The 27192-nt window shown below is 66.0% G+C and overlaps 1 protein-coding gene across 2 annotated transcripts in view; it reads left to right on the top strand.

Moving 5' to 3' along the window:
• The window catches only part of PXDN (peroxidasin), a 64116-nt gene extending 40982 nt beyond the window's left edge, over positions 1 to 23134 (top strand). For both annotated transcript variants that reach the window (XM_044262150.1, XM_044262149.1), the window contains 14 exons: positions 405 to 677; positions 1878 to 1994; positions 2978 to 3136; positions 3471 to 3583; positions 4479 to 4635; positions 6762 to 6870; positions 7398 to 7555; positions 10409 to 11912; positions 14239 to 14373; positions 15044 to 15252; positions 18022 to 18142; positions 18241 to 18373; positions 20552 to 20665; positions 21187 to 23134. In XM_044262150.1, coding sequence (XP_044118085.1) covers positions 405 to 677; positions 1878 to 1994; positions 2978 to 3136; positions 3471 to 3583; positions 4479 to 4635; positions 6762 to 6870; positions 7398 to 7555; positions 10409 to 11912; positions 14239 to 14373; positions 15044 to 15252; positions 18022 to 18142; positions 18241 to 18373; positions 20552 to 20665; positions 21187 to 21306 — 3422 coding nt within the window. In that variant the 3' untranslated portion in view covers positions 21307 to 23134. The remainder of the gene's footprint in view (positions 1 to 404; positions 678 to 1877; positions 1995 to 2977; positions 3137 to 3470; positions 3584 to 4478; positions 4636 to 6761; positions 6871 to 7397; positions 7556 to 10408; positions 11913 to 14238; positions 14374 to 15043; positions 15253 to 18021; positions 18143 to 18240; positions 18374 to 20551; positions 20666 to 21186) is intronic.
• The last annotated feature ends 4058 nt before the right edge of the window (positions 23135 to 27192 follow it).

Genomic DNA, 27192 nt, shown 5'->3' with positions numbered 1-27192 from the left:
GGGCGTGGATTTTTCTGGACTCACAGCTGAAAAGTGCTGCAAAGTGTGGGTTGAAGGTGCAGTTTTGTGTTTGCGAGGGGAAGGGGCTGTCGTTGCGAGTTCCGAGTGTGGACGGAGTGTGTTCCCGCGAGGAGGAGCATCCAGCCGGTGTGATCACCGACCCCGTGTCCAGCGCCCACAGAAGTGGGGCCCCTGGGACTCGGGCCCGTGCCGAGGGCGACGGGGACCGGCTGGGAGGCGCTGGCCCCGCCGCGCACTTGCCCCCACCCCCCACGCGGGAGGGCCGACGGCGTGTGTGGTTCAGCCGTGTCGCGTTGCCCACCTCGAGGCCGCAGGCAGAGGGACGAGAAGGAGCCAGTGCGACCGGAGGAAATTAACGCACGACTTGTGTTTCGTTGTGACAGCTCGACCCGCTTTTGTAATCCAGCCACAGAACACGGAGGTGCTGGTCGGGGAGAGCGTCACCCTGGAGTGCAGCGCCACCGGCCACCCTCCGCCGCAGGTCACCTGGACCAAAGGGGACCGCACGCCCCTGCCCGAGGACCCTCGCGTGAGCATCACCCCGTCGGGCGGCCTCTACATACAGAACGTCCTGCAGGCCGACAGCGGCGAGTACACCTGCTTCGCGTCCAGCAGCGCAGGGAGCATCCACGCCGCCGCACGGATCATCGTGCAGGGTGGGTCAGGGCGCTCCTGCGTGCACGCGCTGACCACGGGCCCCTGCCCTGCAGAGACCCTGCCCCGCAGCCCTCCCTGCAGAGACCCTGCCCCCGCAGAGACCCCGCCCCCGCAGCCCTCCCTGCAGAACCCCCCCCCGCCCCACCCAGGTGGTCCTGCCTGTGGAGGCCCGCCCCCCCGCCCTCTCCATCCTCTGCCCACGACTGGCCGCACCTCACCCGCCAGCCCCCCACACCCGCTGCTTCTCGGACCCGGTTTCCTGCGTGGCAGCTTCAGGAGGCCGTGTGTCGGGCCGTGTTTATGTCGGGCTGTGTGGTCCGTGGTGCCGAGGGCTCCCGGCGCGCGGACACGGGTGGCGGTCGGGGGAATGTGCGCTTTGTGTGGGTGCACCTGGGTGTGCCTCACGTCGGTGAACCCGGCTCGTCCCGCGGCTTCCCCCACACCAGCGTCGGGCGCAGGGCGCTGAGAGCACCGTAGCGTGAAGACCTGGGCGGTGTGAGTCCGCGTGTCCCAGCGCGACAGTGAGTTTCTTAGTTTAGAAACACATCGCAAATTGGGGCCTCTCCGGTGTGGAGGCTCCGAGACGGGCAAGTGCCGACTGCCGATGGCCAGGGCTCCCCCTGCTCTCTTGTCACGGCGTGTGTGACACAGGCTCGCGCTCCGCACACGTGACCGTGCGGGCCTGTCTCCTGGTCGATCCTTCTGTACAGACGGAATCGGTCTGGGTTTGGGGCCCCGGAGTCACGGAGCAGCTCCTGTCCCCACACAGCTGTGTTACGCGACACGGGACCGCTTCCAGGTCTGACTGAGGACCCACAGCCAGAGGGACCTTGGGGTGCGCTAACCGCAGAAGCAGAAGCAGGGCATCCGGCACAGCCTCGGTGCGGTGTGGCCCGCGGCCGCATGGACGTAGCAGAGGCCCCCGCAGGGTGCCGGGGAAACTGCTGCTGGACATCCGGCTGTCAGGCCCGTCCCCGGCGGTGTCCCCTGCCGCAGACCGTCCCCGGCGGTGTCCCCCTGCCGCAGACCGTCCCCGGCGGTGTCCCCCTGCCGCAGACCGTCCCCTGCGGTGCGGCCCGTGGCCATCGGCTTTTCATGCCGTGGCACTCACAGGGATCGCCGATGCGCACGCTGGCTTGTGACCTTTTCATCCAGAACGGTCTTTAAAATGGCGTTTCGATGTTTTTTTCTTCCGGAAGCCCTTCCCCAGTTCACCGTGACCCCTGCGGACAGGGCTGTAATCGAGGGTCAGACCGTCGACTTCCAGTGTGAGGCCAAGGGCTACCCACAGCCCGTCATCGCGTGGACGAAAGGAGGTGAGAGCTGGCCTGACGCCGGCCGAATGGGCTCCACACTCGGGAGGCGAGTCCGCCCAGGCCCAGCCCCTGGGCGCCAGGGTGGGGCCTGACCCGTGGCTGTGGCGGAGGACATGTGGAGAAACTGTCCTTCCCGGGGGTGCCGGCGGCCTTCTGCCTGCTGGTGGCCCGTGTCCTGGCTTTAGTTCACTTAGGTAGCGTCCTGATGAGATTTCCTGGCAGGTAGGATAGAACTTTCTGGAAACCGTCACAGCCTATGTTTGCAGCTCACTGTTTCTGAGCTTCTCTGGCGCTGTCTCGCCCTCTCTATCCGAGGTCAGCGGCTGATCACGTTGATCCTTTGGGGGTGACCCCCCCCGTCCCCCATCCTGCTCCAGCTGGTGAGCCCCTGGCCTGATGACTCGATGAAGACAGACGTCCCCCAGGGTGCTGGTGGCCTGGCTGGGAAGTGCGAGTGGCCTCGGGCTCTGTCCTGGAATCGGCCTTGAGGGCGTGACGAGGGGCCCTGCCTTAAGCCAGGGCCAGTACCTGCCTTCGTCCCCTAACAAGCGCAGGGCAGGCCGTGTGGGCAGCCGGCACTGGGACCCCCGTGTGCCCAGGCAGGGGAGGGCCCCGCGCTGGCTCCTTGCTGGGGTGTCCTGTGCTGTCGAGTAACTCCACCCCTCCCCCCCCAGCGGCCCCTCCCCCAGCCCTTCCCAGCCCCTGTCCTGGCCCCTGCATTTCTCATGTGCTCCTCCCGCCTCTGGGGCGTTTCTCAGAGCCGGGGGCTCCGTCTGCCCCTGATCCGGCCACACCCGGTTGTGTGGAATGGCGCCTGCCAGCGTGACTGGAGCAGAGACCAGTCTATCCCACCGTCCCGTTTGCCGTGGGCAGAGACCAGTGTGTCCCGCCGTCGTGTGCTCCAGGGAAGCTCTGCTCGACCCAGCCTTCCCCAGTCCCGCTCTGACCCCGCGCGTGGTGTCCGGGTCGCCCGTGCCTTGCAGGGAGCCCGCTGTCGGTGGACAGGCGGCACCTCGTGCTCTCGTCGGGGACGCTCCGGATCTCGGCCGTCGCGCCGCATGACCAGGGCCAGTACGAGTGCCAGGCCGTCAACATCATCGGCTCTCAGAGGGCCGTGGCCCAGCTCACCGTGCAGCCGAGAGGTACGCGGCGCCGGCCTCCCCAGGCCTGGCGGGCGGGCTGCTCCGTGCAGAGCCGCTGTCCGGGGAGACGGGCAACGGCGGGAGCCGGTGGGGGCTCGCGTCTGTCCCCCCCGCACAGCTCCTCGCGGGAGGGCGGCCGCCGGCCCCCGCTCTCCCCTCCGCTCCGGCCCCCGTGCTTGTGCAGAGGAGGCTGAGGGAGGGCCGGGTGCCGGCCGCGAGCGCTGGGCCTGCTCTGGCTGAGGACAAGGGGCCGGTGCTCCGAGGAAGCTTTCTGGGTGACCGGTGGGTGTCCCGGCTTCTGTCCCTTGTCAGCTGGGTGTCCCTTGCCTTGCAGTCACGCCGGTCTTCGCCAGCGTCCCGAGTGACATGACCGTGGAAGTGGGCACCAGCGTGCAGTTGCCCTGCAGCTCCCAGGGCGAGCCCGAGCCCGCCATCACCTGGAACAAGGTACCACCGGGGTCGGCCGGGCCCGGGTGTGGCGGCGGCCCCCAGCCCGCGGCTCCCCACACCGTCCTTGGCAGAGGGAACCTCCCACCCTGGCCTGAGTTACCGGCTGCTATGGGACCCTCGGGAGCCGTCCCATGTCTTTCCGCCTTCTTCGCAGTGACGCAGCACAGAAAACGCTGCCACTAGGGCTGTGGCCCCACTGTCAGCAGAGAAGGGTTTTGTGCTGTTCCTCCACTTTTCAGGGTTGTGTTTGAGAAGAACAGAATTGGATCCCAGCGTTTGGCCGTTATGAACGAGGGCTTCAACGGGACATATCCCTGGAGGACAGGGTGGCCACAGGCAGGGGACCCTCACAGGGAGGTTCGAGTTCTGGGGGACAGCCTGGCCCTCTCCCACATGCCCCTGTTGCCCGCCAGCTGTCGCCTGCTCTCTGCCGGGACCGCACGTGGCCGCCTCCCTGTTCCCTTGGGCTTGTTCTTACCCTTCCTCGGCCGGGCCTGTCGCCTGCCTTTTTGGGTGTGGCTTGGGTATCCTGTTTCCCAGAAGACCTTGCCCAGGGCCCTTCTCTGTCACTGGGCGCCCACACGCTGTGCTTTCCCCATGGTCGTGTGCATCCCACGGTGGGTTTCTTTCCGGGCCCCCAAGCCCTGATCCTGTAGACAGACTCCAAGGGACCCCATCCCTGCCTTAGTGTTTTCTGGATCTTTCACAAGAGCTTAAGAAAAGTTCCTCTCAGCAAATTGGACTAAGTCTCTTTCTCTGCAGGTTTGGATAGAGCTGAGCATACCCTGTGCGCCTTGTCCCCCAGGGAGGGCCCGACAGTGGACCTCCACCCCAAGAAAAGCCGCTTCTGCCTCTCGGACTCATTCTTCGTATTGTTTCTGTTCTGCTCCAGGACGGGGTCCAGGTGACGGAAAGCGGGAAGTTTCACATCAGCCCTGAAGGGTTCCTGACTATCCACGACGTCGGGACGGCGGACGCAGGCCGCTATGAGTGTGTGGCCCGGAACACCATCGGGCAGGCGTCGGTCAGCATGGTGCTCAGCGTGAGCGGTGAGTCCCGCGGCAGCACCACGGTCCCCGGCACGAGGCAGGGGGGCTCTCGGCCCGGCGCTTGCAGGCTCGCGGCCTGATGACCGGAGGGCCGCGCGGCCTGTTGGGGACGGCCACAGCGCACACTGGCTGCTGCCCCTTCTCGCTGCGGCGGCCGCTGTGGTCACATGCCTGTGACCCGGCTGCCCCGGGCGGGACGTTGTGGCTGGCGTGGCCGCCGTCCGGACCACTGGGCCCCGACGTGGGTAATTTACGTCCCCGTCTGGCGGGAGCGCACGTGCCGCTGCCGTTTGAGCGGCCGGTACCCCGTGGCCCTGCCTCCTGTCGCTGTGGGTGCGGCCGCGCGTCTTCCCGAAATGGGGACAGCGCCCTGTCCCGGCCCCTGACAGCCGCGCTGGGCCGGCCTCTGTGTCTGCCCCCTGCCCGCCTCCGTCGCCTGGCCCGTCCCTTCACTCGAGTCTGTGTCTGCCTTTCCCAGCACGGCTCACCCACCTGCTGCCTCCATGGGCCTGTGAGTGGCCCGGGTGGGAACGGGGCCCCTCGGTGTGTGTGCCCAGCACCCCGAGCCCGAAGCCTGTAGGTGGTTACCGGATGTGAGCAGTGAAGAGGAACTGGGAGCCTGGGGGAGGGGAGGGCGGATGTTCTTTCCCGTCACGTATGGTGTGTGAAATGGATGTAACATTCAGTTGCTGAATTCTATGTTTTTTTTGTTCTTTTAATGGCAAATTTTGATCCCTAAAAATAACGTTACTTTGATGTAAATTAGTTATATATGAGAGTAAAAATAATCTCTTATTCACGATCCCGCTTCCAAGAAATAACCGCTGTTAACATTTTGGTCAATTTCCTTTATTTTTTTCTAAAGGTACGTAAATATTTTCTAGTTATTTCTGTGACTGTTGTTTGGAGAATGACAAATGCAGGTCATCTGTAATAACGTAATGTTAAGAGTCATAAAATGGTATAAAATTAGGAGTTACTTGTCGACCACTTGGCATAAAAGTATTAGGTTCCAGAAATGAGAACTTTTGTCTCTGTTTGAGCTGCACTGAGGTGGGGGTTGTGCCTGGGGAAAGGCTGTCGGGCCGCGCCTCCGACGTGTGGGGCGACCGCGGACAGCGGGGACCGGGCCGATTTGCGGAGTGCGCAGGGGCAGCTGCACCGGGGCCGCGGGGCTGCCCCCTCCGTGGGTGGGGCTGAGCGTCGGGCTCCGTCAGGGGCCGAGCGGTGAGTCTGGCGCCTTCCCGCTCAGGTTATTTTCAACTCTGTCCTTCTGTGGAAAGGCTGACCAGGTTGAGGGAAGAAAGGACCCTTTCCGAGCCGCGTGTCCTTGGTGACGTGGCACCGGCTGCGTCCGTGGACAGGTAGAGGGCGGATTGGGTTGGCGTTACTTGAGCAAACTCTGGTATTCGGTGAGAAGAAATGAGAAGAAGGAAGTAGAAGGTGAGGAACAGGGACGCCCGGGGGGCCCCGTGGGTTAAGCCTCTGCCTTCAGCTCAGGTCATGGTCCCGGATCCAGGTCCCGGTCCAGGATCGAGCCCAGATTGGGTCTGCTTCTCCCTCTGCCTCTGCCCCTCCTCCTGCGTGTGCTGTGTCTCCCAGATAATAAATACAATCAGAAAAAAAAAAGGGAAAAAAAAGAACGTCCAAAACAGCTTCAGAGGGTTGCCGGCTAAGCCGTGTGCGTGTGTGCACTTGCGTGTGCGGGTAATGGTTCCCCCATGGCTGTGGCAGGGGCCCGTCCAGAGGAGATGGAAAAATGCAGGGAGCAGAGTGTTGGGGGGGGGGTGGGGGCAGCTGGAGGCACAGGTGGCCGTCGAGGGTCTGGCCGTTGGTGGGAAGAACAGAATCCCCGCCCTCCCTGGGTGGCCGTGCTTTGCTAGAACTTCCGTGTTTCACGCTGGGAGCACTTTTCCCGTGTTCTTCTGGGGTATCACGTGATTTCAGACACCAAGGTCTGTGATTTGCGTACTACTTGAAAACAGCTTCTCGTGTCATTTGAGCTTCCGTATGAGAGACCGAAGCCTTGGGGGAGACCGTGCCCACATGATGCAGCGTCCAGACGCCGCTGCGTGCGTAACATAGCGTGCATTTTGTGGGTAACGCGCGACTTCTTGTTTTCCCAGTTCCTGATGTCAGTCGAAACGGGGACCCATTTGTGGCCACATCGATTGTGGAAGCGATTGCGACCGTGGACAGAGCCATCAACTCGACGCGCACTCACCTGTTTGACAGGTACCGTGGGGACGGAGACGGGCGTAGACCTCCGCTCCTTCAGCGTCTGGGGCAGAACAGAGCTGTGGCCTGTTTCATCCGAGGGAAAGCCTTTTAATTTAAAAATCGTAACGTGGGCATTAGGTCTTGCGGGGTTCGGACAGCAGAAAGACGCGTCCTTTCTGAGTAGAAGCGGAACTAGGATTCGTAGGTGAGACGCTTTAGGAAACAGCTCGTTCCGTCGGCTCGTTAACGCACGACTCGGCAGGAACAGAGTCTCAGCGGCGGCGATTTGTTCGCGCCGGTGATCGGGGACGCAGTGAGACTGGACGGTCATCTTCCCTCTTTGACTTAATGATTTGTTTTTAGTCTCTTTCTTTCTGTTTGTGTTTGCTGCCTTCCGCTTGGGATGAGTCAGGTACGCGACATTACGTCTCTACAAAAGTAGCTACAGACATATTTGGTGGCAATAATTACATTTTTGGACGTGAGTAGTTTTTCCTCAAAGTTGGTTCTGTTCTTCCTGTCTGCTCCCGCACCCCTGCCAGCCGGCCCCGCTCTCCCAACGACCTGCTGGCCTTGTTCCGGTACCCGAGGGACCCCTACACCGTGGGGCAGGCGCGCGCCGGAGAGATATTCGAGCGGACCCTGCAGCTGATTCAGGAGCACGTGCGGCACGGCCTGATGGTCGACCTGAACGGAACAAGTCAGTCCCCCTCCCCCCCGCGAGAGCAGGGCCTCCCCACGTCCCGCCTCCCCGTGTCTGAGTGAGCACACGGTTGCTCAGGTTCGGGCCGCGCTGGGCCCCGTAGCAGCCGCCTCACGTGCCCTGCGAAGCTGCGTCCAGCTGACCGCGTGCTCTGCCCTGACCGGGGCCCGACCGGTGGGGCCCCTGCGACCCGGCAGGGCGGCCGCTAGTCCGCGAGGCTGTGCGGCTGGGACGCAGGGCGGGGGGCGGTGGGGAAGGAGGTTCGTGGGGTCCGGGTGACTGAGAGGCGGCCGCCCCGGGGTTGTGTGGACGGTGGGAGCCCGACACCCGCCCGCAGCCTGAGCCGCGCCGAGCCCCCGGGAGCCGCCCGCGCAGGCGCCACAGGCCGGTGTCTGCTGTGTGGAAGCGGACCCTCGGGGCGAGTGTCTGTGTAAAGCTCTCCGGGAGCGCGTGTGCGCCGTGCCCCCCGGGGGTCACACTCCGCAGGCTCCACGGGCTCTTCCGACTCCACTTGAGGGAGCCCGGCTTGCCCGTCGGGATAAAAATGTCTTTCGAGAACCGAGCGGTCTTAGATGCGAGCGTGCGGCGTGAGGATGTGGAAACGGGCCCGTCTCTGCTGCTTGGAGGGAGGGGGGCGCCCGAGCCTGTCCCCATCCTGCCCTGGCTCGGGGCTGGGCTTCCTGGTGTTTGTGCGCAGACACGTAGACCCTGGTGCCTCCTCCTCTTCCTGAGGGCTCCGGCCTCCGTCGGGGCCGTCGTAGACGATTCCACTCCACAGACGGGCCAGCCGGCCTCACAGGCGCTCCCAGGGGAGGAACGCGAGGGGCACCCCCCTCTCCGCTTTCCTTTGTTGGGCTCTTTCCACCCTTCCGGGCCGGGGGGGGGATGGGCACGTGGGACATGTGGCCTTTTCCCCGTGGCGCCTCCCCGTGCTCCCAGCTCGGCCGCGTGTGGAGGGCCCGTGGGGTTCTGTGGTGCTCCTTTCCGTGCCGTGGCCTCCCTCCCGTGGCTGGCTCACGTGGTGAGTGCGGCTGCCGTGGCTTCAGCAGGCGGCCGTGGACCTTGTGCGGCCGCTTACGGAGGCGGAGCCCGTCTGTAGCCCCTGCTCGTGCGGGACGGTGCGCTCACCCCCGCCGCGCACAAAGAACCGCGGGGCCCTAGACAGACCAGAGCAACTGAACCGACGCAGCGCCCGGCTCTGGGCCGCAGTGGGGTGTTCGCGGGAGAGCAGGTCCCGGCGCGGCTGCCCCACGTGCAGGTGCGGCCAGTCTTGGATGCTGGGTCAGCTCTGGAGGCCAGAGGATGGTCCTGTCGTGGTCTGTGTGACGTGGGAGCCACGGGGCTTCCTGTAGAGAAGTGACCTGGTCACGGGATCAGGTCGTCGGTGGCCCTGCCACAAAGCGGGGGGGCGGTACAGGAAACCAGGGCGTGCGTGCTGGAGGGACCGGCGGGGCTGGAGGCGGCCGGCGTCCCTGGAGTGGCCCCGGGGGGATCTGGGGCGGCAGGTGCCTGTGCAGTGGCCCAGGGCTCCAGGCTCGCGGGTGTCCGTGGAGTGGCCCAGCGCGGCGGAAAGTGTTGGCACCAGGGAGGCCGGTGAGTGGAGTGAATTCCAGGTGCCTTCGGGGCAGGTGGCACATTCTCATGTGGCTGACCCGGTTTCTGCCTGAGGGGCCAGCAGGCCAGAGGTGACACTTAGTGACATGGGGAGGCTGGTGGGGGACGGGGTTAGGGGCTGGGGAGTGACTGTCTCACCTCTAGGAGCTGCAGGCGCACAGGAGGCCTCGGTCTCCAGCGACACCTGGGTCCTGGTTCCACAAACCCCCGTCTCCTACTCACCCTGGAAGAAAACCGCCTCCTGCACACGGTCCTCCTGGCGTTTCTCTGTCACGAAATAGGCTTCTCGCCGGTTCCCCTATGCTCAGGGGCACGCTTGCTCTCACATTTCCGCGTTTTCAGTGGTCAGACTTGCCTGCATTCAGGGATGGGTTTCATCTCTAAAGCAGAGCATGGTGGACGAGTGTGGTCGGAAGCGGTCGGGCGGTCGGCAGGACTCCTGGTGAACGGCCCGTGACGTGGAACAGCCCGCCGGGTTTGCAGGAAGGCGTGGTGTGGCCTCTTCTCATCCGGGACACTTGAGGGGGCTTGGCTCTCAGAGCCCGGCAGGCACGTCCAGGTTCACAGGGCGGCCTGTTACGTCCAGCCTGGGCTGGTACCCGCGGCCACGTGCAGAGAGGGGCAGCGCAGGGAGAAGGCTTCCCATGGGGCTTGTGCGTGAGCCCGGGGCCCCTGGGGTTTTGGGACTTCCTGAGCTCGCTGGGCGTGGAGCCGTCTGCCTTCCCCTGTGTCCGGGAGGTGCCTGCTGACGGGGTTTCGGCTCTTCTGGGGGCGGGTCTTCTCGCGCACCCCGCCAGCACCCGTTTCTGGTGGCGCCCTCTCCCCACCTCCAGCTCGGTGCGGGGGTTGTTCAGACGCTGCCCTCGCAAGCCAGGACAGGCTCTGTTCCCTTACATGTCGCCGAGGCCGTCTGGATCGGCTGTGAGCGGGGACTTGGGCTGTGCCCCCTGCGGGTCAGCCTGCGGTGCGTGTGCGCACACGCGTGCCCCCGCGGGCATCCGGGGCTCTCGGGCAGCCCCCAGAGCCAGCCTGGATGCAGGTCAGGTCCTTCCAGCTGTTCCTGCCGGGACCCCTGGCTCGGCTGAAGGACCCGGGTTGTCCCCTGCCTGTCACGCACGGGTCCCCTCCCCCGGCTCTGCAGCCCGACAGGCAGGGTTGGGGAGGGCCGCGGGGCCTGGGTCGCGTCCCTGGGTGCCGTCCGCCGTCCAGGGAGTAAGCGGCCCCCCTCCCCCGCAGGTTACCACTACAACGACCTCGTGTCTCCCCAGTATCTGAGCCTCATCGCCAACCTGTCGGGCTGCACAGCGCACCGGCGGGGCAACAACTGCTCGGACATGTGCTTCCACCAGAAGTACCGCACGCACGACGGCACCTGCAACAACCTGCAGCGGCCCATGTGGGGCGCCTCGCTGACGGCCTTTGAGCGCTTGCTGAAGGCCGTGTACGAGAACGGCTTCAACACGCCCCGGGGCATCGACCCCGGCCGCCTGTACCACGGGCACGCGCTGCCCATGCCCCGGCTGGTGTCCACGGCCCTCATCGGCACAGACTCCATCACGCCCGACCCGCAGTTCACGCACATGCTCATGCAGTGGGGCCAGTTCCTGGACCACGACCTGGACTCCACGGTGGTGGCCCTGAGCCAGGCCCGCTTCTCGGACGGCCGGCACTGCAGCTCGGTCTGCAGCAGCGACCCCCCGTGCTTCCCGGTGGCCGTGCCGCCCGGCGACCCGCGGGCACGCAGCGGGGCGCGCTGCATGTTCTTCGTGCGCTCCAGCCCCGTGTGCGGCAGCGGCATGACGTCCCTGCTCATGAACTCCGTGTACCCGCGGGAGCAGATCAACCAGCTCACGTCCTACCTCGACGCCTCCAACGTGTACGGGAGCTCGGAGCACGAGGCGCGCGCCATCCGGGACCTGGCCAGCCAGCGGGGGCTGCTGCGGCAGGGGGTCGTGCAGCGCTCGGGGAAGCCGCTGTTGCCCTTCGCCGCCGGGCCACCCACGGAGTGCATGCGGGACGAGAGTGAGAGCCCCATCCCCTGCTTCCTGGCCGGCGACCACCGCGCCAACGAGCAGCTGGGCCTCACCAGCCTGCACACGCTCTGGTTCCGCGAGCACAACCGCGTGGCCACTGAGCTGCTGGCCCTGAACCCGCACTGGGACGGCGACACCATCTACCACGAGGCGAGGAAGGTCGTGGGCGCCCAGATGCAGCACATCACCTACCGGCACTGGCTGCCCAAGGTGCTGGGCGAGGTGGGCATGAAGGCGCTGGGCGAGTACCGCGGCTACGACCCGGGCGTCAACGCCGGCATCGTCAACGCCTTCGCCACGGCCGCCTTCCGGTTCGGCCACACGCTCATCAACCCCGTGCTCTACCGGCTGGACGAGAACTTCGAGCCCATCGCGCAGGGGCACGTCCCCCTGCACAAAGCCTTCTTCTCTCCCTTCCGCATCGTGAACGAGGGCGGCATCGACCCGCTGCTGCGGGGCCTGATCGGTGTGGCCGGCAAGATGCGCGTGCCCTCCCAGCTGCTCAACACGGAGCTCACCGAGCGGCTCTTCTCCATGGCGCACACGGTGGCCCTGGACCTGGCCGCCATCAACATCCAGCGTGGCCGGGACCACGGCATCCCCCCGTACCACGAGTACCGCGTCTACTGCAACCTGTCCTCCGTGCACACCTTCGAGGACCTGAAAAACGAGATCAAGAGCCCTGAGATCCGGGAGAAGCTGAGACGGTGGGTTGAAGGACGCGGTCGGGCGTCTCACGTGTGTAAAGGCCGGGCGTGCCGCAAAAGGGGGTCCCAGCGTGCGTGGCCGTTGTTCTTTGGGTTTGAGTGTGTGTGTGTGCGGCCGCGTGTCAGAGGGGAGCCGGGGCGGGGGAGCCTGAGGAGGGGCCGACTCTGGCAGCCGTGCGAGTGCAGGAGGCCGTGGTCATCGCCGTGTGGGTGTCCCACGTGTCTGTCCAACGGGGCCTGACGACGGAGGGGAAGGAGCTGCGGGGAACCCAAGGGCCCAGCTGGGGTATGTTGGGCTTTGGGGGGGCTCCTGCGCTCCCATCAGGCGGAGGACCCCAGAGCTCACCCCGCACAGGGCCAGAGTTGCTGGCCGGACCGCCTCGATTCCAGAGACCACCGTGGCGGCCTCTGGAGATCACGCGGGCTTCCATGGGGGGCTGCCGTGGTGGGACCGCGAGGGCGTGCCGGCCCCTGGGGACCACTGGAGCAGGGAGGTTAGGGGCCTTCATGCAGGAGGATCCGGACCGCCGTCTAACGGGGACCTCTCCGCGGCCTCCGCAGCCCCCCCGGCAGATTCGACTTGCAGTTCTCTGCATGCTCAGCCCTGACCTTTCTCTGTGGTCGCCGCTGCCCTTCGGGGGGTGACTTCTGTCACGGTCGTCGTCTCCGTTTCCTTAATGGCGACCGCGGCTCGTTAGAGTCTCGCACGATCCCTCGTCGGCCGGGGACTCGTGAAATCGGCCCTCGGGTCCCTGGGTGTGTCCGTGTGTCCGTGGCCGAGGGCAGGGAAGGCTCCCCGCGGGGCTCCTCACGTGTGTCCGGACTCTGCTGTTGGCCGCGCGTGATCTCGTGCCCTCGGCGCTGGAGGGAGGGCGCTCGCTGGTAGCCTCCCGCCTGCCTCCGGCAGAGGACGGCTTCCTGTGCGTCACGTAAGCTGTGGCCGCGTGTCCGGGTGCGGACGAGACACAGCACCGGCCGCGGGCGGGTGACCTGCCCTCCACGGGTGCAGGACGGTCGGGGTCTCCGTGCCGCGTGACGAGCGTGTACGGGGACGGTCTGTCGTGCGTGTGCTTGCACGGCCTCCTTTGCTCTTGTCCGGACGGACACGGACGCCCCCGTGCGTCCCCCCTTCGCAGACTCCCTTCCCACGGCCCAGAGACGCTCATGCTGCGGTGCAGCCTGCGTGGTGGGAGAGGGACGTGCCCGTGTGTGCCGGGGACCCAGAGCCCGTGTGTGCCGGGGACCCAGAGACAGACCCTCCTTGTTCACTGGCCACCCGGTCGCTCGTTCACTTTGCTGTCTGTCGGCTGCCGTGTGGGGGAGGGGCCTGCGGTTGGAGGCCGGGTTGGGGGGGGCGGACACTTCAGGGGCAGAAGGGCCTTCGGGACCTTCCTTCGGGTCGGGGGAGGGGAGGGAGCAGGGCCTGGTCAGAGTGGGGCGCTGCCTGCTGCTGTGTCCCCGTCCCTTCTTGAAGCAGGGGCCGCGCCCGTGTCAGCAGTGGGTTGTGGGAGGGGTGCTGGCAGAGCTGGGGCTCCGGGGGCCTAGGCAGGATTCTGGGTGGCTCCCTGGGGACCACAGCGCGTGGCTGCCGTCTCCGTGCGCGGTGGGTGCGGAGACCACTGAGCCTCCCTTCCAGAAGGACCGGTGTTGCCGCAGCCTCCCTCTGTCCCCGCGGGCCGTGGGGCCCCTCCGCGGGGCGGTGTGCTCCGGGCTCGGAGTCCCCATGGAGGAGCTGACATGTGCGTCTGGGGAGCTGCTGGGGTGTCCCCGATGGGGTGCGGGCCGCTCGGCTCCCACGGGCCTCCCTACGGAGCGGCAGGAGCTGGACGAGCGTCCTCGTCCTGGGGCATCGAACCCTCGCCGTCTCAGGCGTGTGGTCGAGTTCTGCTTCGTCAGTAGCTTGCGGCACGAGGATCTTCCGCAAAAGGTCGAATCGCGGCGTTACGGCGATTCCTTCGGGGGCTGCCTTAGCTGCCTGGAGCCCGTTCCTCTGTGTTCATGAAAGGAAACCGGAAGGACCTACCTTACACTGTCAGGTGTGGTTATTTCTGAACAGAAAAGGCCTGAGTTTAGTTTTTCCTCTATTAAGTTGGTTTTTCTAAAGTTACAGTAAATTGCGCGTGTGTTTTGTGTGTGCGTGTGTGTGTGTGTGTGAACAGTACAGGAAGCTTCTAAAGTATGACATAGATGCTCAAGTCACCGCGAATTTCTTGGCTGACAAAAGGTATGAAAGGTGCTGAGGGATACGGAACAGGGAGGGCCTTTTCCTCTTTGTTCTGCTGCGGCCTTCTCGGGCAGTTCGAGGTCTCAGTTGTTTGTTCTGCAGGTTGTACGGGTCCCCGCTCAACATCGACTTGTTCCCTGCCCTCATGGTGGAAGACTTGGTCCCAGGCAGTCGGCTGGGGCCCACCCTCATGTGCCTGCTGCGCACGCAGTTCCAGCGCTTGAGAGACGGGGACAGGTAAACCTAGGTGCCACGGGGACAGGAGAGGGCAGGTGCCTCGGGACCGGTGAGGCCGGTGTGAAAGGGAAGAGCCTCTGCTCTTAATGCCCCTTTCTGGGGACCCGGGGAGGCAAGGAGCCGTTGCCAGAGCTCCGTGTGCGGGTGAATCGTGAAGGAGGGCCGTCTCCCCTCACTGTGATCGGCTCCCTGTGCGGACTTCCCTTCCAGCGCGCCCGAGAATCACACAGCCTTGTTCACGGCTGCTTTCGTGACCTTCCACTTAAGACATTTCTGTTCTAGGAATAGAGAATTCACAGGGTTCAATGCTGTGGGAGTTTGGAGGAATCTGAACTTCGGGCAGGACCGCCAAGTTTCAGGTTTCGTGGTGTTGTTAGTGTAGCGTCACGTAGGGGAGGACACCGTCCCCGTCCCTGGGAGCCCGTCGGCGCGGTGCGCCAGGCCGTACGTTCTAACCGTGGCCCGTGCTGCCTTCTGAGCCGCCGACACGCTGCTGGTTTTCGTCCAGATTTTTTGTTCTGTTTCTGAGTCAGAAAGCCGAGTGGAGACCGAGTCCCTCGGTGAGCCGTACCCGGTGGGTGCCGGCGGGGTCTAGACGGTCCGCAGAGCTGATGGCGGAATGTTTTAATTCACCTCCTGTGTGTGCTGTGTCTCTTCTGGGGAAGCGCAGGTTATGGTATGAAAACCCGGGGGTGTTCTCCCCGGCGCAGCTGACCCAGATCAAGCAGACGTCCCTGGCCAGGATCCTGTGTGACAACGCCGACAACATCACCCGCGTGCAGAGGGACGTGTTCCGTGTGGCGGAGTTCCCCCACGGCTACGGCAGCTGTGACGAGATCCCCAGGGTGGACCTGCGCGTGTGGCAGGACTGCTGTGAAGGTGCGTGTCCTGGGCCTGCCGTGTGGCGGGGTGTGCGTCCCGGGGCCGGCCGCGGGCACTGGGGAACGCCGTCCGCGCTCCCTACGTGCCGCAGCTCCGCGGTGGCCGCTCGGGGACGCAGCAGAGCCCGGCTGTGACCGTGAGGAGCCGCTCCTGACCCGGTGCGGTTTCTGTGAGAACTCAGGACCGAGGGCCACGGGTAGGAGGCAGAGTGAGCGCGGTCCGGCCGGCTTCTGCTGCTCGTTCATGCCGAGCCGCGTCTCCCAGGAGGACTTGTGTGTCGGACGAGTGTCATGGGCCCCTGTGGACGGCTCCGGACTCAGATGTCCGGAAGCACAGCTCACCCCCGACTGGGGGCACCGCGCGTTCCGAACGCCGTGACGACACGCGTTGCTGGAGTGTCGTGGAAGGTCTGGAGGGGCGGCCGTCTGCGCGCAGGCCTGGGACGCGTGCGGCGGGGCTGCTGGGTCCCTGCCGCCGGGGCCGTCCTCGCTCCGTGGCTCCCTGCGTGCGCAGATCCCGCTGTCGCTCACCTGGATGCTCGTTTCCTGACCTGAGTGTGATTTGGGCTTTACTCAGACCACAGTCACACCCGGCAGGATGAAGCGGGAGGCGTCCGCAGCTGCCCTGAGACCCTGCTCCTCGGCGGCCAGAGGCCGGGACCGCAGCGGCCCCCTGCGGCGGAGATGGCTCCTCCCGCCTGCACGCTCGGCCTCGAGCGGCCTCTGCCCCGCCTCCTCTTCCCGGGGAAGCAGCTCTGGCCGTGGCTCTCCGTGGGCCGTCATGTCCGTGAGCGTGGGACTCTGGGTGGGTCGGTCAGCGCTGTCGTCTGCCGGCGTCTGTGCATGTGGCCGTGCCGGGGGGGCGCGGCGTCTGTCCGCCTGGCCGTCTCTGCGTGAGTGTGTGCGTGTGTGCGTGCGCGCCACGTCGTGCCACAGGGCAGTTCGTGTGACCACTGGAGAGACGGAGACTCAGAGCTGGGCGGCGTCATCGGGGCCGTGCCCTCGTCCGTGCCGCGGCGGGGGCCGTTCTGACTTCCCGCCGCTGGACGCGTTTCCTCCAGGTCCGGAGCCGGCCAGGTTCAAGGGTGCTTCGGAAGCTCTGTCTTCCGTCATAGGTCAAAAGCCACGTCTCAAACACAGCCGAAAGGAAAGAATTAAGGTCTGACAGGACCAGATGTCGGTTGCTGTTTACTTTCCAAAAACTCCCAGAGAGCAGCTCGCGCTCCCCGCGGGTCCCGGAGTGCGTGCGGAGCCCCGGGCGTGAGGCCCGCGCGCAGGAGAGCCCAGAGAAGCGGCGCCCGGGTGGGCGGTTTCTCCTTCTCGTACCGAAGTTAGAAATTGCCCTTTGTGGGGATTGATGGGGCGCGTGCACGCACACACACACACACACAGAGTTTTGAAATAATTGCATTAATTTTAAAATAGTACAAAGAGTCCTTGTACTTCATCAGACTCACGGTTGTTAAAGTTTCGTCCGGTGTTACTGTTCTCTCTCGCCCCGGGATACGGCCGTCTGCCTGTGAGCACACGTGTGTGGTACGCGTGCGTCCGTGTGCCTGCGCGGACACGCACGTGTGTGTGTGAAGGAACATGGCACGTGTTTCCTAAACCGGCCGAGGAAGTCGCAGGCAGCGTGCGGCTCCCCTGAGTGACTTGTGGGGGGGTCGGGATCGGGGGAGGGTGGGCACGCACTGAGCGCTTCCCGTGGGGGTCTCGCGCCGAGCCCCGTGGCCCCCACTTGCCGCAGCAGGTACGGGGCCGCCTTCCTCCAGACCCACGGTGGACGCGCCCAGCCAGCTTTTCTCCGCTCAGACCCAGGCTTGTGTCCTGGGCGCGGGCGCGGACGGGGCAGGCTGTGTCCCCTCGGGGCAGCTTCAGGAGGTGCCCAGTGCCATGCATCCCACCCCCGTGACCTGGACGCGGGGGATGGGGCTGGAACATGAATTCCAAATTTGCCCAACGGGGCGGCTTTGACAACGGGCACGTTTCTGGGTTTGGAAGGCGAAGGCCATTCTCTCCGACGGGAGCTCCTTCTGCCTACCCGGGGGGCGCGTGGCTTGCGAGCCGGGAGCCCTGCTGGGGGGCGAGCGCTCCGGAGGCAGCGCTGTCCAGGGCCTCCTGGGTCCGGTGCATTTACACCGTGAACCTGCCTCAGGGTTGGAGTTTCGGGCTGTGGGTCCAGGTCCGAGCGGGAAGCACGTGTTTGGGCGTGGAATCAAATCGCAGAACGCTCGGCCATCTTGTCTCTGGGCCTTTGCCTCCAGCGGTGGTTGCGGGCCCGCTAGGCTGGGGCAGGGGACAGCAGCCTGTCCTCCATGTCCTTTCTCTCCGGGGTTTCCACGCTGCTCTGCACGCATCAGTGCCTGGGAAGGGCCGTGTGTAGCCTCTACCACCTTCCTGGACAGGCCTGTCCGGGGCGGATGGGGCGCAGCGTGAAGCCAGGTGTTTGTGGGATGGGGTGGTCGTGGGCAGGCGGGAGGGCTCTGGAGGTGGGACGAGGGGCACGGGCGTGCGTACGGTGCCCTGTGAGCACAGCACCCGGGCCGCGGGGGGCCGTGCTGCCGTGGTGGGAGCCAGTGTGGGGTTGAGAGGACGGGGGTGTGGGGCGTTCGTGCAGGAGGCGGCCGTCCTGGCTGTTGGCGGGAAGCCTGGCACGCGGCTGCGGCTTGCGTCATCGACGTGCGGCGAAGGCCGGTGACGTTGCTCAGGATGTGCCCGGCGTCTCCTGAGCCAGGGCCGACCCTCACACCCCGCACACTCGTTTCAGACTGCAGGACCAGGGGACAGTTCAACGCCTTCTCACACCACTTCCGAGGCCGGCGATCGCTGGGGTTCAGCTACCAGGAGGACGAGCCTGTTGGGGAAGCGGGCCCTGGGGGGACACCGAGGTATGGCCGTCCCTGAGGCAGGTCCCGGGCTCTGGGCGGGGGTGCCTGCGGCCACGTGTGTCACGCTGAGGTCTGTGGGCGTCTCCTCCCCCGTGCAGCATCGGGAAACACAGAAAGCACCCAGGAAACGCCACAGCGCCCTCCCGCGAGCGCCCCCAGACGCCAGGGACGAATGACTTCAAGGACTTCGTTCAGGAAATGCAGACGACCATCACAGACCTCAGAGAGCAGGTAACTGTCCCTGCACGTCCCATCCCGCACCGCAGACGGCGTTCTTGCTCCCGAGGCTCTCCCGGGTGAAGTCGGCTCCAGCTCCCCGACCAGGCGCCTCCTGCCTGGGCGACTCTTCTCTTGTGGCCCGTCCCCGGCCCGGCCACATGGGGCTGCGCTCCGGGTCCCCCCGGCCGGTGAGCGCTCGCTGTGGGCTGTCCACGGGCACCGCTGTGACGGCTGTGGGGTCCCTGGAGCCGCCGTAGAGATCGTAGGCCAGGAGGGGCTGAGGGTTAGGGCCACGGAGAATTCAGACCTCGGTCCTGTTCCAGAGCCGCTTCTCCCGGGGTGTCGCTCTAACCCTTGTCCCCAGGGCGGGGCCAGCAGACATTCTGTGGTCTGGTCCCCCAGATGTGGGGGGGCAGCGGCACTGAGGCTCTCCCCACTGGGCTCTTCTCCAAGGAGGAGCTCTGATTCGGCGGACGGCCTGCAGGTGTGTGAGGGCGGAGACACAGGAGGCCGGGTGGGAAGGGACGTGGGCACCCGGCAGGGCGCGGGGCTTGTGGCTCCAGGAGAGAAGCCCCTCGACCCTCACCTACAGCCAGAGAGACGGCCCGGCTGTGGGGCACGAGCCTCCTGGGACTCCGCCCTGGGCAGGCGGGTCCTGTGGGTCCTGTGGGTCCTAGAGACGGTCAGTCCAGGACGGCGGGCTGGACGGTGACCACGAGGTGTGCACAGCTGAGTGCCGTGCAGCGAGAAGGGGTCACACTCTGCAGATGGGTCAGTGGGAGCAGAGACAGGAAGGGGTTCAGGTGGCCCCGAGGCCAGCCAGCTGCCAGCCCCCTCCCGCCCCTCCTTCCACATCTGCTGGACCCGTCCTCCACGCCCACCGGTCCCGCCCTCTGCGCCCGTGGGCCCGGCCCCTGTGCCCACCGCCTCCCCTGCCCCTGTGCCCACCGGCCTCCCCCGCTGCACACGCCTGTGACCCCCTCCATGGCTTCTCCCAGCTGCGGGACGGAATAACGCCGGTGTGATCCGCTCCGCTGCGCACCCCGCACGCCAGGGCAGGCCGCTCGCTGGGCAGGGCCGCCGGGTGTTCAGAGACGCGGACAGAAACTCTGCCCTGACTCCTGGCGGGGGTGGGGACGGCGTTCGCCGGCGACTCTGACTCTGCAGGGCCAGGCCTGGTTCCCGCAGCTGTGCCTCACCCTCGCTGTCTCCTGGGCAGACGCGGGCGAGGTCTGTCCTGCAGCTTCCGGCTTGAAGTCCTGTCCGCAGCCGCCGAGGACAGCCCCCCACTGCCCCAGCCGCCCTGCCTGGCCCATGGCTGCTGCCCACGCGGCCTCGGGGGTCCTCCATCCTTCACGACTTGGAAGACGGCTCTGAGGTCGGGGGACGCCAAGATCTGTGCTAACGAGGGCCGGAGTGCAGGAGGCGGCCCGCTTCAGAGCCGCAGCTGGGACCCGTCCGCACCCAGGCCAGGGCAGACGGCGCTTGGGCCCCGGGCCGCAGGGCAAGGTGGCCTGGACCAGGGAGGCCGTGTGGTCGCGCAGCCTGGAGGCCGCACGGTGATCCGCCGCTGCCACACGGGGTAGATGGAGAGCGTTACCTGCCAGGAGCCCGCGGGGTTTCTGCGTGTTGGATCCCATCTCCGCGCCCTGAGCTCGATCAGAGAGACCTCCCCGGCAGGTGCTCCCTGGAGTGGCCGTGCCCGGTTGTGTCCATTTCTGTTTCCGGGTCGCGAGCTTTGGTGCCTTCAGCGGAAACCCCGCTCCGGGACCGGTAGATGAGGTGGGAGTCTTGCGGGCTGCCAGGCCCTCCCGGCACAGCGAGAAGCACGTCCAGCCATGCAGACGCTGTCCGTGTCGGCAGCCGCAGCGGGGGTGCAGGAGGGTCGCCCGGGGACGCCTGTGTCTCAGGATGGTGACCGGTCGGGGCTGTCCATGTCCGGGAGTCTCTGTGCAGGACGTTCCCGCACGGTCCCGTGGAGCCTCTCCCATCCCCTCCGTGATTCTGTTCTTTCCCCGGAGCTGCCGTACGCGGCAGCCCCTGCCCCTTGATGCCCGACGTGGCAGGGCTCGCCCAGGGCTGTCGCGGAGGTCTCGGGACCGAAGCGTCCTCGCTGGGCAGGAGGTGGCAGCACCGCAGAGCTCAGACCTTCCCCCCCAGCGAGCGGGACACGTGTTTGCTTTGCTGCAGATTAAGAGGCTGGAGTTGCGGCTCAGCTCCATGGACTGCGCGGACGCGGACGGGGGGCCTCACGCCAACGGCGCCAAGTGGAGGCGGGACGCGTGCTCCGTCTGCGAGTGCCGGGTGCGTCTGGGGCTCTGTCGTGGGCAGCGGGGGCACAGGCTGCGCTCTGCGGTGGGGGATCTGCACACCCCCGGGCCAGGCTGCCTCAGGGTGTTTGCCAGTGAGGCGGGTGGGCCTCGGTCAGGTGGTTCTCAGTCCCCAGAGAAAGGGGACGGAGGTGCCGTGGGGGCCACGTCGGCCATGGTGTCCAGGCCCCGGCTTCAGGGAAGCGCGGGTGTTTGGTGACGCGGGGACGGGAAGGGGTGTCCGTTGTGGGTGTCCCTACCTTGCCCCCTGGTGGACATCCCACATGTGAATCTGGGGGCTGCACTGAGCCCGTATGGGGTCCTGAGCTCTCCGGGGCAGGTGGGCAGTGGGGGTGGGGCGGGAACCTTGGGAGGGAGCGCAGGGGTCAGCGGGGGCGTCGGCTGCAGTACAGACTGCACCGAGGGGCCCCGACCGGTCACGGGGCCGACGGGCAGGGGCGAGGCACAGGCCACGTGCCCCGGGAAGTGACAGGTCCTGGTGCCTCTCTCTCCCAGGACGGGCAGGTCACCTGCTTCGTGGAGGCCTGCCCACCTGCCGACTGCCCAGCGCCCGTGAGAGCCCGTGGGGCCTGCTGTGCGGTTTGCCCGAGAGACAGCGCGGGGAGGAGGCCTTAGCTCGGCCTTCGGGGCCCTCCACGCGTCCTCGAGACGGACGGCCGGCACAGGCGTGTGGACGAGAGGGACCCCGTCCGTCGCGGCGGAGCGCAGGAGTTCAGAGCAGAGCATTCACAGAGGAGAAACCACGGACACGTGTCCTGACTTCACGTTAGATTCTCAGGTCTTTATTTAATGTCTTTGATGAGATATTGGTGCTACTATTAAATTGCACAGTTAAGTCATTTAGGCTCCTCAGTTCACTTCCCTGGATACCACCGTTTCTTCTCCACCAAAAGTGAGTCCCGCTTGGTTCTACGCCTGGAGCTTGCAGACGAGCCCCCGCCCCCACCCCCGCCAGCCCGGCCGCCGGGCAGGTCACGGAGCCGCCAGAAGGACGCACACCGCGCTGGGGAGGGAAGACCGGCGCGTGGCCGACGGACGGACTCGCAGGAGAGCTGGGTGACGGTCTGGGCGGTGGGTGCCCGCGTGCGGTCCCGGAACAGACGGCCCCGCTTGCCTCGGCGTCCAGCGCTCGCCGCGGGAGCGAGATGGAGCCACGTGCAGAAAGGCAGAAAGAGGCTGCTTTCCGCTGGGGCTCGTGGGACGCTGCCCGGCGCGGGCCAGACGTGAAGCCCATTCCTGCCGGAGGCCGGCCCGCGCGGCCCGCGGCACACACTGGGCTCTGGTCCAGCCGAGCGCTTCGGACCTCTCCGCGCGGAGGGACTGCCTACGTTCAGGTCGTGTGAGTGCCTTAAAGAAACAACACCGACCCCTTTACCTCATTTGTATTTCTGAAATGCACGACGTTGTGTGAGATTCTGCGCATGTTCCAGGTGTCGGGGACGGCAGAAGAATCACTTCCCACTCACAAAAGTTGTCTTAGAATTCCGAGAAAAGCAACCATCGTACCTCATGGTCTCTCTCTGCGCAATCGACCAGCAGCCTCCTCCTCGTTCTAGCCACGAGTGATGCCTGTCCTGAGGAGCGTGCACAGACACGGGCCCCCCCGCGACCCCCGAGGACGCAGGTGGTCCCAGGATGTGGTGGCCAGTCCGGGGTGGGGCGCTGTGGGCTGGCCGTCACCCCGGAGGCGTGGAGGCAGGTCTCCGGGGGTCGGGCACGTGGTGGGCGGGTTCCGAGCCTGGTCTGGCCCGGCGCGGGCGTCCTTCCGGGAGCAGGAGACCCTGGGCGCTGACCGGGCGGCCACGACCTCGGGGTGAGGCGACCGCTCCCGTTGTGAGTGTCCCCAGTGGCTTTAAGCACGGCCGGCCTGAGTCCCGGGCTTCGGGACGCCTGGTCTCAAAGACCTGCTTGTGTCTCGCGGGGCGTGGGCGTGTTTGGGGATATCAAGTCACCTTTGACCACCAAACGTTAGAGCCGTGTCTGCCGGCGGGAGAGTGGGTAACCGTGTGCCCAGCGTGGTTGGGAAAGCCGCTCTGGCGTCGGGACGGGGCGGTGCTCATGCCCGGGGGTCTGCCATTCCCGGCGGCCACGTGGCCTCGCCGCAGACGCGCGCACGCGGGTCAGGATGTGCGGTGGGACCAGGCTCTCGGCGGGGCGGGGGGCGTCTGCGGCTCACGGTGAGGGTGTGTGACTGCGGCGGGAGCGGCGGCCCCTGGTTTCATCGCACACGGGGTGTCCGAGCGGTGGGCAGGGCCCCGAGGGACCCTCTGCGGCCACTGCGGGGGGATCACAGCCTCACGAAGCGAATGTACATATTTGTTTACTTTCCGACTGTAGCCGACAGCCGGGTGCCTTCTGTGTTCGTTGTAATCCGTTCATTACCAAAGAGACGTTTGCACTATGTACCGATGCTGTCAGTTCAAATAAACATTTCCAGATGGGGTCTGGCGTTCTTCTTCCCTTCAAGCCTGCCGTCGGGGCGACCGCTTGCTGGCCCCGAGTGGCCGACAGCAGGTGGGGAAGGGGGCAGCTCCTGGAGAAAGCCAGACTGCTCCGGGCAGTGTCCTGGGCAAACGTGAGATGCGAGAAGCAAGGAGAAAGGACAAGGGGGTTCACGTGGGCTCGGACCTGCCGGCAGCCTGGGTGCTCTCACGGGGCCGCGGGGCGGGGTCCGGACGGGGGGCTGGGGTCTCAGCTGCCCCTGCCTCTGGGCACCTCGTGCTGTGGACAAGGACGTGTCCTTGTCAGAGGGACTGTGTCGCTGCAGCAGACACGTGCTGTGGCAGGGACGGGTCCCGTGACGGGAGGGTCCCCGAGGGACCATGCTGCGGGTCGCGGGGGACACCCGTGCCTGCCCTGGGCTCCGGGTGCAGGGTAGGAGTGGACGCTGCTCCAAGGGGAACTGGAGGGAATTGGGGCACCTTCACGAGGCTGAGAGAAAGTCCCTACCGTGGACAGAATCATCACGAGAAGAACATTTGAAATACTGAGAAAAAGGTTTCTTAAATTGCCCAGTTGCTTCAAAATCTGACACTTGCGCTTCCAGCGTGCACGTGCCGAGTCTCGGGAGCAGTGGTGCCCCGTCGTCGGCCGCTGTGACGGGGTGTCCCGTCGGTCTCGGGGGCCGCACGCCGACAGGCGGGCCTCTCCTCGCGGGGACGCGGGGAGCTCGAAGCCACCCGTTTTCCGCTCTCGCGGGGTTCGGCCAGCTTTCCGCAGACGCGTGTGGTGCTGTGTGCTTCGTGGGACCTCGGAGATTATCCATTCCGCTTAAGCTCGACTGCTTCAAGGTCGTCATGAGCGGAAGCTTGGGGGGCACCTGTCCAAGTAGAGCCGCGACTGTGTTGGCTGAAGGTCGCGAGGACTCTGGGTGGGGTGCCCTGCACCCGCCTGCCTCGGTCGCCCTCGCTGGAGACAAGCGTCCGGGCCGTGCTCCGGCCTCCCCTGGGAGGGCAGCCCCTGGAAGGACCGGCCGTGGGTCTGGAGGGGGGTGGGTGCGGGGAGGAGCTCTCCTGGCTCCTGCTCTGAGCAGGCACAGGGACGGGCGTCACCAGGACCTTCCCCGGGAGGAGCAGGACGGACCGGGGTCCACAGTCCGGTCCTCTGCGCTAGAGGAGCCTTGCGCCGTGCGCCGGACGCAGGAAGGGTTCGGTTCACGGGGGCCCTGCAGCTCCGCCCAGAGACAGCCGGTGCGGCCCCCGTGGGTGCCGGGCGTGGGGGGCAGGGAGTGGCGCCTCGGACTGCTTTACTGACCATGTGAAACCGGCAGAAAGTGACCGTTGGCTCTTAAGAACTGTGAGGAAGGGCTACAGACGTTTCTTCTGCCTTTTTAAAACATCTCACACCTGCTTCCTGTGTGCGGAGTTACACACCAGGGGACCCACTTATTTGTGTGGTGTTTGCCAAGCGACTCACCAGAAGCATTTAGTGAACTCAGCAAATGCGTTTTCGAGTATTTCATGTTTAGGAAAAATCGTATCTGCCGTGGAGACCAAGTTTCGGGAAGTCCTGCGGTTTGCAGGTTTTGTTCTGGGGCTCGCCCCGCCGACTTCCCACGGCGGAGGCTGAGACAGGAGGCAGACCGTCTGGGCACACGGCGGGTACTCGGCCGAGCCTCGTCCCGCGGGTGCAGACGGGCATGTGGCCCCTGCGGTGGGGGACACTGTGCCGGGCCTCCTGCGGGTGCAGAGCAGGACTCCGGATGCGGGCCCTGCCCTTGGTGCCACCAGCAGAGGGGCTGAGCCGCGGGCCCCTGCACGTCCCCCACTTGACTGTTCCTCCTCCTCTGGGCTGTCCCCCAGGTGCTCTCCGACATCACGGCGCTGGTGACCAAGGCCCTGACCAGGTGGCCTCCTATCTCCTCGGCTGTTCAGTGCTTGTTTTATGCTCGATCCTCAAGTCGTGCTTTCGAGGGCTTTTGTGTTCGGGGAGACGAGCATCCTCCTGCCCCAAACTGCGAGGCATTGGCCTTGGGTGACATGTTGGATTTAGAAGGTTCTGCAGACTCCAGTGGTGCCTGTGTTCGCGTCTGTGGAATGTGTTGAGAGTAACTCGGCTTCTGTCCCCTGTTTCGGTGTCCGGCTTCCTTGTGCAGAGCCGGGCGTCCCCACCGGCCTCGGTTCCTGTCATAAGCGTGTCTCGGCCTTCACATGGCCGTCGCAAAGTCACGTTTTTCCGTGATGATTCCTGACAGCTGCTCGAGGGCCGTTCTGCCGGGAAGCCTGCGCCGTGGGCCCGTGTGTGTCGCGGGCATGTGCGGATCGCCCGGGGTGGGCTCGGCGCCCCGAAGTCGGGAAGGGCCTAAGCCCAGGGTCAGTCCCGCTTCGGCCCTGGGGCCAGTACTCCCGTCCTGTCATCGAGCCCGGAGGGAGTGAACACGGACCCTGGGCTCTGCGCTCTGCCCAGGCTTCGACGGGGCTGCGTGCCTTCTGAGCGCGGCTCGCGTGGGAAGGACGGGGTCCTGGAACTTCGGGAAACTGAGTCTCGTTTGCGCCGGCCGGCGGTGTACACCGGCCTCCTCTCCCTGTGTGCCTGTGCCCGCCGCGTCCCACGCCGCCGCGAAAGCCCTCCACCCCGGTGACCAGACCCCGGCGTGCTTGCGCCCCAGCAGGCACAGAGCATGAGCCGGACCGTCCGCCCGGCCCCTGTGCGCAGCCTCGTTCCTGGGCAGCCCTGCCTGGACACTGCTCCCCGGGTTCCGTCACGTTTTCACACAAACCAGGGAGGCTGTGGACGGTGGGGCTGTCCTCACTCCATTTGCCGTGCAAAGTGTCGCCGAGAAGCTCCCCCCACTTGACCCGCAACATCTGGACGTAGGATCCCGACGGGGGTTCCCCATCCCGCAGGGGCCCGAAACCGCTCCTGAGAGACGGAGCACCTGGTCCAGGATGAGCCCCCGGTTCCTGCCGGCCGCCTGCCCCAGCTTCCTTCCGTGGATCCAAACACCCGTTCCCATGTCCGTCGGCCCCGCTGCCTGTCCCTGTTCTGTGAAGGGGTCCCCTGTCCCTACACTGCCCGCCACGCTGGTCTGCAGAGGCCGCCGCCGGGTCGGGTTGTGAGGGCAGCGCCGTGCTCTGCTGCTCACCGCCGGTCTCCGTGGCCCGTCTCGTGGGCACGGCCCGTAGGTCCCCAGTGGGCTCACGGCTCGGTCCCCACACCGTCTTACCTTGGCCGCCACGGAGTGCCGGGTACTCAGGAATCCTTGCTGACCTCGCCCCTCGTTGGCAGTGGTCCCCGTACCTCTCAGCACGAGGGTCCCCACCTGTGGGCAGATAACAGTGTTTCCATTTCTGCAAATAACTTGTCTGAAGACGTGGGGTCGGGCGGGCGTCTGGCTGCCGTCACTCCGCTGACTCCCAGTTCCACGGCCCCTCGGGCTGTCGAATGACCAGCTGGTACCGCTTGTGTGACAGGAGCACAGTTAGGGTCCGTGGGAAACAGAAACGTGTGGTCTGTCGGAGAACGGCACCCCCCGAGCTGTCGAGTCTACACCGCAGGCGGCCCTTCTCTCCTGCAGGGAGAACGTGGTCCGAGCCCCTCGGGTGCGGCCGTGCGGAGAGTTACCCGCGCGGTTACCAGGGAGGCCGGCTCCACCGGCGACGCCGCAGCCGCTCCTGCCTGGGGCCGTCGTCCTCGCTGTCAGCCGGGCTCTGGTCAGGGCGAGGGGACACAGCACCGGCCTCGGTCCGCGGATGGGCCGTCAGCGCGCCCAGGTCCCCCACCCCGCTGGCCGCCTTCCCTGCTGTGCGTGTTCAGTGGCTCTCTGGGCGCCTGCCGTGGCCAGCTCTGCGGGGCTGCGGACAGGGGTGGGCAGACGGCGGGAGCGGACACAGGACCAGGCCAGGGGTGACGGCCACGAGGACCGAGGTCCCTCGACTCCGTGTGGTGTGACCTCTTCACGGAGACCCACACGGCCGGCTCCTCGCCCGCCGGCGGCCATCACACACGCGCGCTGCGTCAGACGTGTGAGGGACGGATCAGGTCTGACAGGTGCCCCGCGGG

This window comes from Neovison vison, chromosome 8 (assembly GCF_020171115.1).
Source record: "Neovison vison isolate M4711 chromosome 8, ASM_NN_V1, whole genome shotgun sequence".
In the NCBI taxonomy this organism is placed as follows: Eukaryota; Metazoa; Chordata; class Mammalia; order Carnivora; family Mustelidae; genus Neogale; species Neogale vison.
Note: the sequence above shows the minus strand (reverse complement) of the source record. Positions and strands in the feature narration are given on the sequence as shown.